The 12775-nt window shown below is 42.0% G+C and overlaps 2 protein-coding genes across 2 annotated transcripts; one reads left to right on the forward strand and one right to left on the reverse strand.

The window, feature by feature from the left end:
• The first annotated feature begins 1336 nt into the window (after positions 1-1336).
• LOC127301644 (omega-6 fatty acid desaturase, chloroplastic) lies at positions 1337-6872 on the forward strand. Its single transcript, XM_051331914.2, has 10 exons — positions 1337-1529; positions 1653-1704; positions 2782-3014; positions 3095-3238; positions 3352-3503; positions 3798-3920; positions 4038-4215; positions 4897-5015; positions 6208-6322; positions 6416-6872. The coding sequence occupies exons 1-10, from the start codon at positions 1476-1478 to the stop codon at positions 6575-6577; spliced, it is 1332 nt and encodes a 443-aa protein (XP_051187874.1). The 5' UTR covers positions 1337-1475; the 3' UTR covers positions 6578-6872.
• A 1107-nt stretch (positions 6873-7979) lies between these two features.
• LOC127301643 (NADP-dependent glyceraldehyde-3-phosphate dehydrogenase) lies at positions 7980-12070 on the reverse strand. The gene is made up of 9 exons (XM_051331913.2): positions 11739-12070; positions 10876-11069; positions 10649-10777; positions 9898-10017; positions 9639-9775; positions 9407-9562; positions 8604-8982; positions 8390-8506; positions 7980-8275 (listed from the first exon to the last, which is right to left on the reverse strand). The coding sequence occupies exons 1-9, from the start codon at positions 11881-11883 to the stop codon at positions 8162-8164; spliced, it is 1491 nt and encodes a 496-aa protein (XP_051187873.1). The 5' UTR covers positions 11884-12070; the 3' UTR covers positions 7980-8161.
• Between the last annotated feature and the right edge of the window lie 705 nt (positions 12071-12775).

Raw genomic sequence — 12775 nt, forward strand, 5'->3', positions numbered from 1 at the left:
CATTTCGTTGATGTCTTGAAGTTAACCTTGAGAGCTCACTTCATCTTCATCTTCAAGACATACTTGAGACTTGATCTTCTTCATTTGGATGGCAAGACTCAAGCAAAGGATCTCTTCGAGATGGCTCATCTTGAACTTGCACTTCATTTCTTCATTCTTCATCATGTTGATATCTTGGAAGTAACTTGAGGGCTCACTTCATCTTTATCTTCAAGACATACTTGACACTTGATATCCTTCATCAATTTCTTCTTCTTGCAACCTTGAAGCCAACATATGGTTCAAACATTTCTTCATGGCAAGCTTCAAGCTTATGATCTCTTCGAGTTGGCTCATCTTGAACTTGCACTTCATTATATTGATGTCTTGAAGTAACTTGGGGGCTCACTTCATCTTCATCTTCAAGACATACTTGACACTTGATATCATTCATCAATTTCTTCTTATTGCAACCTTGAAGCCAACAAATGGTTCAAGCATTGCCTATGGACAACACCTACAAATATAACTCAATGCAAACATTAGTCCATAGAGATTGTCATTAATTACCAAAACCACACATGGGGGGGCTCCATGCACTTTCACCACCCCCTCTCTCTCTCTCTTCGCTTTTTTTATTGTGTCAGATTCTCTCTCTCTTCTCTCACTTTAGAACCAACTTGAAATTTTTGTAGATTTTAAATCATAAGTTCAATTTGAAAACCAATTGAAATATTTGGGTTCCTGTCAAAGAGAGCTTCAAACTAATACCAATATTGAATATATTTAAAAATCGACATTTGAAACATAGTGAAATTTTGAAAAAAATTATGGAAGCCGGCGAAAATATTTGTTACTCCCTCCGATCAATATTACTTGATGCTAAAATGAATGTATCTACAACTAAAATGTATCTAGATATATCTATATTAACAACAAGTAATATGAATCAGAGGGAGTAAAACAATTTATTTCACCGTGTTTCAAACTTGATTCGTCAGAGTTGTAAACATAATTGGCAATTAACTTCGAGTACATTCATAAAAACATAACATTTTATTATGTTTCGAACTGCAGGTTTTTAAATTTACCAATTTTGGACTTGTTTAAAAGATCACACCGAAAAAATACGTAATCAAGCAGTTTGTTATTTTGATTATAATTTTAACATAAAATTTAGATTTAGAAATAAAATATATGGGCTAATAGGTAGCATATGCACCCGGAACCAGAATTGATCCTTATTTTGACGTATATCTAGGATTTGTACATTTGTAAAATTCTTAGTCAGCGAGCCACTTCCGTCCACCTCAAATCGACCCCACCGCTGCGGTCTACGGCGGGCGCCCGCCTCGCCTCCGCCAGACAGGCAGGCTCCTCACAGCCACCCACCCCAACGCAGCGCCCGCCCTCAATCCAAACCTCTCCACACTCTCGCCAGTCCCCCGTCCCTCCTGCGCGCGCGCGCTCCGTTTCGCCCGCCGCGACGGGAGCGGATGGCGACGGCGAGCGCCCTCTCCGCGCCCCTGCAGCTCCTCTCCTCGCGGCGGGTAAGAACTAAGAACCCTATGGTGTAATCGTGTTCAGATTATTCTGTATGTCTTGTTTATGTGCTGGACACCTGTTCGTGATAATGTCTGCGAGGCACTTATCTGCGTTTTGTTGATGCCCAGGCACTTGTCAAGGGCCTCTCGCCTCGGAGAGCAGCAGCGGGAGCACTGCCAGGTACCGTCCCGCTTCCGGAGCACTTTATAGTGATGCCGCGCTTCTCTGTGTGTAGCATTCGTTCTTGGGAATTTAGGGCTTTTGTTTGTTGCAAGGTGCAAGATAGACGGCTCTATGTTGTCGTTGTCGTTCATATGGTAATGCGAAATAGAACTGTTCAGGACTAGATGGAGCATTACAAGTGATTAATTAGATCAAAGTAATCTTCCTTCTTTAGGAACTAGCAGGGATGACAATGCGTACCCATGACCCGCGTACCCGCCGGGTAAAAACCCAATAGAATTACGGGTATGGTATAAAATATTACCCATAGGTTTGTAAATGGGAAAATATCATACCCATCGGATAGAGCGGGTACGGGTATGTGATCGTAGAACTCATATCCACGTACCCACCTAAATTTGACAAGTAGGCCGCTGTAATATTCTAAAGTATTTGATTTCACCCCTAACCACGCCTTCACATAGCTAGGTTGAACCTCACGCTTTCCGGTCTCACAATTGTTGGTAGGTTAGTGAGGATTAGTCCCTTATTTAGAATCGCTTAACCTCATGTCATATTTTTTTGATCAATTTTATGAGTTGTAAGCGCGGATATTTTTACCCGCGGGTACCCATTTACCCTGCTGGGTGACAGGTATGGGAAAAACTTGTACCCGTTGACGGGTATGGGTACCGGATGATGGGTAAGATTAAAGGTAACAGGTATGGGTATGGGATGGCTCTACCCGTACCCATACCCTGAGGGTGCCATCCCTAGGAACTAGGATGGCTTAGGGCACAGACTGCTCCCATTCCAACGATTTGGGCGCGATGAACGGTAGTCGGGGTAGCAGGGAGGAGGCAACTCCGGTGTGAGGAGGCCAGGCACAGGGAAGAACAAGGGGTCGTTTGGTTCGTCCGCTAAGCCTAGGGCACGGGTCCATGCTGTTGCATGGCCCTAATTAGATTGTGATATAAAGGAGATGATTGAGAAATTTCTCGGCTCAGCTCATTGCGTGTATTAAACTTTCCAATTTTCATCATTATTTGGCAGCATTGTTTCATTGTCTGATGTCGCCTTCTCATGTTTCACTAGGTTCACTTATTGTGAAGAGAGATTTTTTACACAACGGGAGAAGTCACCACCAACTTTTACCATTGATACAAAGAGGAAAGTTGCAAGCAGCAGTACTACCTGTTACTCCACCACTACTTGATGATGAGGCGAAAAGGAAACAAATGTCTGAAGAGTATGGGTTCAAACAAATTGGAGAACAGCTACCAGACAATGTTACTCTTAAAGATGTCATGGATACTCTGCCCAAAGAGGTACCAACTATGAAATGTCAATACAAGCTATGCTGCGGATGTTCCTATAATAATGTTCTGATGTAAAACTTCACTCCTAGGTATTTGAAATCAACGACGTAAAAGCCTGGGGATCTGTTTTAATATCGGTTACTTCATATGCTTTCGGTCTTTTCTTGATTTCAAAAGCTCCATGGTATCTACTTCCCCTGGCTTGGGCATGGGCTGGTACGGCAGTGACTGGGGTAACCTCTCTTCCCCTCTAAACTTGCCTGTCGATATGCATGCTCATGTGTTGCATGCTTGCTTACTTTTGTCTGTGTGGTCTGTCCACTATTTAATCAATGTTTTTGTGAAGTTTTTTGTTATAGGCCATGATTGTGCGCACAAATCGTTTTCGAGGAATAAGCTAGTGGAGGATATCGTTGGAACTCTAGCTTTCTTGCCATTAATTTACCCTTATGAACCTTGGAGATTTAAGCATGACAGACATCACGCCAAGACAAATATGTATGTACACACCTCCCTGTATAATCATCTCCAATATAGCCCAAATGATATTATTGACGTTCATTTTAATGACTTGGTACTGTTAACCTAATTCTTTCTTTTCAAAGTTTTAATCGCATGTGTTGCACTTCAAGAACACTCATGCACCACCTTGTGCACATCCACATGCAAACTTAGTTTTGTTATCTGCATCATCTCCATACTTATGTGTTAAAGCCATACTTGAAAGCCTTAAACATTTCCAACAACTTTCTGCTTTGATCATTCAAACTTTTACCTTTTGCATAACTCCAGGTTAGTAGAAGATACTGCATGGCAACCTGTTTGGCAAAAGGAAATTGAATCGTCTTCTTTCCTAAGGAAAGCAATTATATTTGGTTATGGCCCTATCAGGCCGTGGATGTCTATTGCTCACTGGTATATCTTTTCTAGCATCTGTCAAGTCATATGTTCTGATGGTCATCTGTTTTGTTGAGTTCTTCTCAATACTTCCCTCCAGGCAATAACTTCTCTATTGTCTGTGTAACTTTTCAGGTTAATGTGGCACTTTGATCTAAAAAAATTCAGATCAAATGAACTCCCTAGGGTGAAGATAAGTTTGGTTTGTGTGTTCGCATTCATGGCAATTGGATGGCCCCTAATCATTCTCCAAACAGGGATAGCTGGATGGTTCAAGTTCTGGTTCATGCCATGGATGGTTTATCACTTTTGGGTACATTGCTGATTTTTGTTACTATGACTTACCGCGGATGTAGAGTTTACGAGTTTCGTTATTCTGTTAAGCTGTTTAAAGAATTAAAACTCATGGTAGTTGAATAACAAACAGTTGAATATAGTAAATTTCTGATCCATGGAGTCCCCAAAATTATCTAGAAGCCCGCCTAATTGTGCAGATTTCTACCTAAGAGTTTGCTAAATGTCTAGACGAAAATTTAAATATCCTGTGGAATAGCTTTTGCAATCTGTGCAGTGATCTTGGTAGGAACTAGGAATTACAAGCTAGTAGTCTTCTTCAAATAGACAAGTTTATTTTATTTTATATTGTGCCAGTCGGGTCAGGTATCAAGACCTATTGGCTTTGATACCATGTAGAACTGCATGCGCCGAATCAGTTTACCCAAAAGCTCAAGCTGACGGGGAAATGAGGGCAATGCCTTCAACAAGAACAACTGCTACACTATAATTGGACTAGCATTGACTAAATTGGCTAGAAGCCTCAAAGACACTGTTAAAATTGAGCAGGTTTGATATATAAAGCCTCCGGTTAGTTTGACCTAGCAAGGAATAACATATAAAAAACAGATAATAATATGTGGTCTAAGCTATCAACTTACTGTATTTCTTATGAATTTGTATACTGGAAGTTAACACTAAATTTAACCATTTGCTTCAGATGAGCACCTTTACGATGGTACATCACACTGCTCCTCATATACCATTCAAATCATCAGAAGAGTGGAATGCTGCACAGGCGCAATTAAATGGCACAGTTCATTGTAGCTATCCTCGATGGTACTGATTATTTATCTTTGCTTTGAGTTTTGTTTCGATGCATATTAGAACTCCTGTTATGATCATATATGCTAAATAAACTTACAGTAAATGATCTTCATGATGATTTTTATCGCATATGGAATTAGTACGACATGATAAAACAATGACTTAACTTGTAAATAATAGGACACCTATTATTTATTCGTAGCATCGTCTTTCAATATAAAATTAAGAGACTTCCCCTGCATTTATGTTGCTATGTTTCTGGATTTCAAATCAAAATTTTCATTTTGGGCAAAATGTGACTTATGAAAGTATTATGGGCCATCCAACTATAGATTTGACTGCAATTTAAGAAAATGTTTTATTTTAACAGCTTAATACAGAATTTAAGAGTTCTGATCCCAGTCATCACGAACCTTAGGAATATCATAATACCACTTCATGGATTTCAAGTCGACGAGTCTTTTTAGGGTAGCAACTCATAGACTAGTCTTGACTAGTCAAGACTCATGGACTCACGTGGACTAGTCAAGACTAATGTCTAATACTAATATGTAAAAATGTAATCAAATTTGCATAGGAAAGAATGCAGTTCAACACCACTGCTCCAGCATAGTAAAGAATTTCATACTAATATGTAAACATGTAATCAAATTTGCATAGGAAAGAATGCAGTTTAGCAGCCTACAAAAGATTGAAATCAATCAGAGTTGCATAGGAAAGAATGCAGTTCAACACCACTACTCCAGCAGTCCAGACCAATAGTCAAATATCATAGTATATAGCAAGAAGCCAAGAACAAGGCAGCAAATAGTTCAACAACGAAATTGAACAAACACAACTGGTGGGGTTGTTTTTCAAGTCTCTGGACTCAAAAACCTTTACTAGTCGAGACTAGTTGAATGAGTTGCTTGACTTATCAAATGAGTTGAGTCGAGACATCGAGTTGACCTTTCAACTGCGACTCGTAGAGTAGTCGCTCGACTCGAAATCCATGCTTCACTTCACTCTAGTGCATAATCTATTGTACAATGTTTTGTGAATATCTGTGACAAATGATGCATGTGAAACTGTGAGTACTTAATGCAAGTGCCTATTTAGGACAACCGGAGTAAATGAATCATCTTCCTGTCTTATCAAATTGTCGTGGAAATATGTTCCTTCTGTAACTAGATTTTGTCTGACTAACATATTATTATTTTTGCAGGATAGAGATCCTTTGCCATGACATAAATGTACATGTCCCACACCATATTTCTCCGAGAATTCCAAGTTATAACCTTCGTGCTGCCCACGACTCCATTAAAAAGAACTGGGGCAAGGTGATTTGATATTTCTTCTTCTAGCTTTGTGCATTTCTCTAGTTCTTGACAGCATAGCTTCATTTATGCTCCCTGGATGCCTTCTACCTGCAGTATATGAATGATGCCGACTGGAATTGGCGGTTGATGAAGACAATATTGACTGCATGCCATGTGTACGACAAAGAGAGATATTATGTTTCTTTCGACGAGGTCATACCCGAGGACTCTCAACCAATCAGATTCCTTAAGAAGTTCATGCCTGATCATGCTTGATGCAATTGCTACTGTTGACTAGTTAAGAGTATTGTCGACATAGAGAACAATGACAACTATACACACTAGAGAAACGGTCACCACAGATGGCTCGGAAAACCCATCGCTGACGGCTTTTCTTGATGTCTCTTCTCCATAGTCTATGATTTCTCTTGAAGGATCTAGAACCGTCTGCGATAGTTCTGTTTGCATATATGGGTTTTGTTGTTAGTCATCAGGGATACTCCTTATTGCATACAGCTTTTATAGAAAACCGTCTAGGACCTTGTCATCCTAGACAGGCTCTTTGTTGAAATCGCATGCATCTCTCTTCCTGGGCTGTCATTTTCCCATTTTTTCTTCTTAGCCTCATACTAGCAGAAAACTCACAACTACATAAGCACATGCAAACAGAAAGAACACAAAAACATCACAACACATATTTACTTCACGTTTCTCATTCATACACATTCCTCATACATTATTAAACGGACTGAATACATTCATTACATCAACAAACAACAATATACTACAAGTTAAATACTCTGTTCCATTCTATAGTGTCTATAGTTTTTTGGCACGGAAATTAGCGCAAGAGTATTTTATACACAAGACCCCTAGCTGAATGATTTGATATCAACCCAAAATTTGGAAAATCCATATCTTCCTAACTTACCATAACAAATTTGGGAGCTGAATGGGGAGGGGGTAATTGAAAAAAGCTAAACTACAACCTTATATTCTGAAACAAATGCCAAAAATCTATAGGCACTATAGAAAGGAACGGAGGGAGTAAATGAGAAGAAGTTTTATGCCCTTATCTTAGTTTGTTTCCTCACATCGAACATGAAGTTCTTTTTCTATCTCTGGCCTTCTTCCTTGCACGGCACCATATGCTGATGGTTCCACCATTCATTGTATGATTCCATCATTTATCACACATGGATAGCAAGTCACTCGCCTTGTAAAAATGTCGTCTTCTGTCAAAATAAAAGAGGTTTGAAATGTTCATACATAGGCTGAAAGTTTATGCTGCTGAGGTTAGCAATGGTCGAATCTGCTTGGGCCAGAGACAATGGAACTCATCTTGCGCAGCTTGAGAAGGCATAGCATGTGTCATTTGGTTTTCATATGAAGGGTCATGGAGATGCACCATCGTTGCAGTTGGGTCATTTCGGCCATGTGCAAGAAAATCTTAGCGAAAAAAACACAAAAGGGCCATAAAGATGATGGAGATGATGTGAAACAGACTGGAATGTTCAAAAAATATCAAAACTAATGCAAGCCCTTTTCTAAATACTCAAACTTATTGTATCAGGTTTGGCAGATACAATAAAGAAAGATAGCCTCAGATTAAGAGGATTAACACTTGCATGGTCAGGCAGTTGTAGTAGAGGATTTAAGGCGAAAGGAGGTAGAACCATAGAGGCAAACGAGATTTGTGATTGCTCTCATTGTGATTTATTATTTACTGTGGAACTTCCAAGGTACGTGCTGAATCATAAAAAAATACAGGTCGCCAGATCTCACGTGGTTACAGGACATTTGAATTCTCTACATCGTAGTCGTGTGGTTACAGAACATCTGATTCCTGTACATGAACCCTCAGCCCATGGTGTAGGATGGAGATGGCAGGTTTATGACGGTGCTCTTCACCTTGGTCATCATATTTATGCTGTTAGTTATCCCCTGGGATCCTATTCCACTGTCCTTTAGACCCTGCAATCCAGATAGAAGTTCAGGTTATATAGCAACTGGAAGAAGAAAAGAAACTTCTTGAAACAAAGTAATCCACGGCGGTGTGGAGCCGTATACACGGTAGCTCGACAGTACCTGGAAGGGAAAATGGTCAGGTCCTCGAGCCGGGGCAGAGTTGATCTGCACAGTTCCACTCTCCATTGCATCACTGATCATGATTGCCTTGTTGATGTCTCTTGTGAACACACATCCCTGAAATGGGCATCCAAGATTCATAACAGTTTCAGAGTTTCTAGGGGTATATGCTGACAGAACAATAATTTTTTTTAAAGTGCAAAGAGAAAGAAACCTGGAGGCCAAAGTTGCTGGCGTTACAATGGTGGATGCCTTCCTCAACCGAGTTGATCCTGATCACGGGCAAGACTGGGCCGAAAGGCTCCTCCCAAGCAATCCTCATGTCAGGCCGGACATGATCCAACAGCAACGGCCAGATAAGGTTGCCTTCTCTCCTGTACTCTTGGCAAAAAGTTGCCCCTTTCTCCTTTGCATCTATTACCAAGCCTTCGATGAAATTGGCTGAGGATTCTGTTACAACTGGGGTGATATCAGAGTTATCCTCAGGTGTGCCAACTGTCAGCTTTCCTAGCTTGGCATTGACCTTTTCTACCACGGCATCGGCCACCGCTTCCATGATCAGCACCACTTTGACAGCAGTGCACCTCTGGCCACTGTGTTAATCACAAGTTCATGGCACATGTGAGTGTAACTTCAAGCAGTAGCAAGGTGGGTGCAAAGCAGTAAGATAGAATAGAAAGAAACAAAGTACAAAAGGAAACGGAAAGGAAAAGACACAACATTCATGCTTTATCCACAATATGAATTATAAGTATGGGAGTATGTGAGCTAAGGAAAAGCATGTGACACCACTCTCTGTTATAACACGGCACAACTTCGATGACATATGTTCTGTTAGCTAAGATGTAATGTACAGCTTTTATTCAATTCCAGTGCTTGCTTGCACTCTTCTAAGAAATATTAGGTGGTGGGGGGCACAAATTCAGTTCTAAATGTCCAATAGATGAAATCAGATGGCAAGAAAGATGTGGTTTGGCCCTACAAAATACCACAGAACAGAGTGTCTTATTTCAGTACCTGTATGAGAAACCTCCTTTTACTATGTTGGCTGCAACCAGATCGAGGTCTGCATCCTCTAGCACAATGCAAGCATCTTTTCCTCCAAGCTCCATCTGAAGTGGTACCATCCCAGCCTTCTTTGAAATGGCTATACCAGTATCACCTCCCGTAAAACTAGGAAGCAAAGAAGGTAATTGTTTTGTTCTCTTGGAAAATACAGATATTAGAAACAGAAGAAGCTCATTGTTACCTTATGCAGTTGACTCCAGGATGCATTGTAAGAAAATCGCCTATTTCAGAACCTTTCCCAGTGACACAACCAATCAGGCCTTTTGGGAAACCGGCCAGGTGAAAGCAGTGCACCATATGAAGGGCTGCCACCGCACCCTGATTGCACAGTAGCATTCCAGAATTCAGATAAGCATTTCTTTAATGAATATGCATCCGCTTTCAACATAGGAATAAAACTATAAAAATCTTTTTTCTAGGCTAAATTTGACATCAGTTACCTGGGTTGGAGGCTTGAGCACGAGAGCATTTCCAGCAATTAGTGCTGGGCCAATCTTAGAAACCGCTAAGTTGACAGGATAGTTAAATGGTGGGATTGCCAAAACTACTCCAAGGGGTACCTTTATGAATAAGATGGCATGAGCTACAGAAGAAAATAATATCAAGGGAACACTAATGTAGGAAATTTTAATAAAATACAGGGAGAAGCTTAGGATTCTAGGAGAATTTAGTTATATATGGAAACACATCAAAATTCCTGGGATTAGAGCACACTTCTTCCATTATTTATCAGATATCCAGGCTAAAAAAGTTCCCCTTATGAGTAGGTGTATCAACTTTTAAACCTAGCATCCTATAAGTTATTTAACACAGACGGAACAACAACCATAGAGGTAAAAATAGGATGGAAAAGACCACACGGAGAGGCCAAAGTCGAGCTAAATACTCCAACAGAAGTGTGTGGATGGCATCAGAATTCAGAAGTGTCCTGCGTTATGGAATATCCCTCTGTTCTGTGGAATAAACTGAGTATTTGCTAACATGGATCCGAATTTTGCCAACTTTATTGACAGATGCATTAAAACATGATTAACATAGATGCCCCCAGATTTGGTCAAAATATTCTTTCTGTCAGGAAATAAAAGTCCATCAGTTGTCGAGAAATAGGCAAACAAAGAACAGTCAACCAGTAAGCTCGTTTCATTCCTTACAAGGTGCATGCCAGCTAACAGAACTGAAACATAGACATACCTTGGAGCTCAAACAGTACTTGTTCCGCTCATTGCCAGGGAAGCTATCAGAAACAAGGAGCTTGCCCTCCCCCAGTATCCGGACACCCTCCTCGGCTGTGTATGACACCAAATCTCCAGACCGCACCACCTACCGAACCAAACAAGGCATTTGCTGTCTCTTAGCCTCTGAGAAGAAGAAGAACATTAATCAAGATAACCACAGGGGACTGTTCAAACGCTAGTGACCTCAGAAACAGCATCCTTGGCCGGCTTGGCGATCTCCTTGACTAGGCACTCGGCGATCGGGGTCTTGTGCTCCTTGAGGATGGCGGCAGCCTTGTGGAGAAGCTCCGCACGCTTCCAGAGCGGAGTCCGCGCCCACGCCTTCTGCGCCACCTTGGCCGCCTCCATCACCTTGTTCACCTCTTCCTGCGTACATGCTGAACAAATGCAGCAATACCCAAATTTTCAGCAATGAAAATCATTGGAATGTGGATTGGCATATGTCTCATATAGTCATGTGAGATTCTGTGTTTCTACTTAGTTAACCGATCCTAATGATTCCTGCGATTTTCACTCCTATGTTCGAACTGATCCTACAATTTTTGGAACCTCGTCAACATTGGGCCGGAAACAAATTATCAGTTCAGTTGACAGACAAAATGTTAATTTCCTCTGAAATTCACACTGGCACTCAAAATAGCAGTGGCTAATCGCCAACGCAAGGAAGGACACTCCGATGACCCCAAGTGCGCTTCTTCTCAAACTGGAAAATTATTATGTTAAATTAAATTCATTTAATTTGGAGGACTGGACCGGTGAAAAGCACCGAAAGGGAGACCATTGGAGCACGGTGCTCTATCAGGAAGCGGTGCCGGTCAATTTCGTCGAATTAAAGGCGAGCGCGCGCGTGCGTGCGTGCGCAGTATTAGTTGCGGTGATGAAACTTATGTCTGCTTCGTAAGCATCGAAGGAATTCACAAACGAGAGACAAGTCCACATCAACCATTGAAGCAGCTCCTCAAGCCTGGGAGAGCCAGCGCGTGCTAGGCTAGGTTCTTGTCGCCGGCAAAAAAGATAAACAAGAGTGAGGAGCAAGCGCAGCAGACCTTGCACCCTGTACTGCGTTTGGCGGGTGGTGGGGTTGACGATGGCGACGGTCTTGCCGGAGGCGGAGGCGCGCCACTCCCCGTCGGCGTAGTACTTGTAGACCTCCCCGTCCAGGACTTCCGCGAACACCCCCGTCCCCGCCATCGGAGTCGGAGGAGAAGCAAGTGGACGTGTGTGTGTGTGTGGCGGTGGTAAGCGGGGACACAGTGGCTGGCTGGCAAGCTTAGCTAGCGATGGATGTGTGCTAGTGGCGGTGAGGGGCTCAATCGGGAGGAGGAGTGGTTGGTGCTGATGGGTGCGCGAGTGGTGGAGCGGTGGCGGGGCGGGGTTAAGTAGAGCGGAAGCGGAGGAGGAGAGGAGAGGATGGCCACGCGTGGTGATCGATCGGCTGCGACGGGGAAGGAAAGGGAAAGGGACCCTACCGAGGCCGGGAGGAGGAAGAGGACGGAAAGCGACGAGGTTTTCTTCCTCTGTTTCTTTGAAAACAAATCCGGTGCTCAGGCGGTATGGGCTATACCGTATACGCACGCGTGGCAGGCAGTTTGCCTCGGACCATCTCTGTGTCTGTGTGTGTCGCTGGGTTGGGGCTTTGGACTTCGGAGTGCGAACCCCCTGCCTCCCTGCCTGCCTGGGTCAAATGCATCTTATATCTTCGTAAGATTAGTCATAGTGGGAAGTAACATAGAGTAGTAACATGCACATATTACTACTCTATGTTATTATCTTCATAGTGGTTAGTAACATCAAAATAGTATCATATATGTCTTCATTAATTAGCTTATAGACTCATTGTATCTTGAGAAGTGTGATGTTACAGTAACTAGCTATGTTACTCCATCCTCCTCTCTCCTCATTAACTCACTGTCACATAAGCAAATTTACTGAGTTGGACACTTAGTTACTAGTGAAGTTACTCCCACTATAACTAGTCTAAAACAATCTGATAAGACCGGGCTTTGACCTCCATTGCAAGAGGTCACTACTGGACCGGTTTGATTCAAAGGATTCGAAAAGCACAAAAGAAATAGCATACTAC

The sequence above is a fragment of the Lolium perenne genome, chromosome 7 (genome assembly GCF_019359855.2).
Source record: "Lolium perenne isolate Kyuss_39 chromosome 7, Kyuss_2.0, whole genome shotgun sequence".
Classification (NCBI taxonomy): Eukaryota; Viridiplantae; Streptophyta; class Magnoliopsida; order Poales; family Poaceae; genus Lolium; species Lolium perenne.

Bases quoted from the DNA above. Each gene is read 5' to 3' on its own strand.
- LOC127301644 (XM_051331914.2), top strand. From the start codon at position 1,476: ATGGCGACGGCGAGCGCCCTCTCCGCGCCCCTGCAGCTCCTCTCCTCG. The intron at 1,705-2,781 runs GTACCGTCCCGC...ATGTTTCACTAG, and splicing joins AGCAGCGGGAGCACTGCCAG to GTTCACTTATTGTGAAGAGA. The intron at 5,016-6,207 runs GTACTGATTATT...TTATTTTTGCAG, and splicing joins CATTGTAGCTATCCTCGATG to GATAGAGATCCTTTGCCATG.
- LOC127301643 (XM_051331913.2), bottom strand. From the start codon at position 11,883: ATGGCGGGGACGGGGGTGTTCGCGGAAGTCCTGGACGGGGAGGTCTAC. The intron at 11,070-11,738 runs GTCTGCTGCGCT...GCATTTGTTCAG, and splicing joins AACGCAGTACAGGGTGCAAG to CATGTACGCAGGAAGAGGTG. The intron at 10,778-10,875 runs GTCACTAGCGTT...TTGGTTCGGTAG, and splicing joins CCAAGGATGCTGTTTCTGAG to GTGGTGCGGTCTGGAGATTT.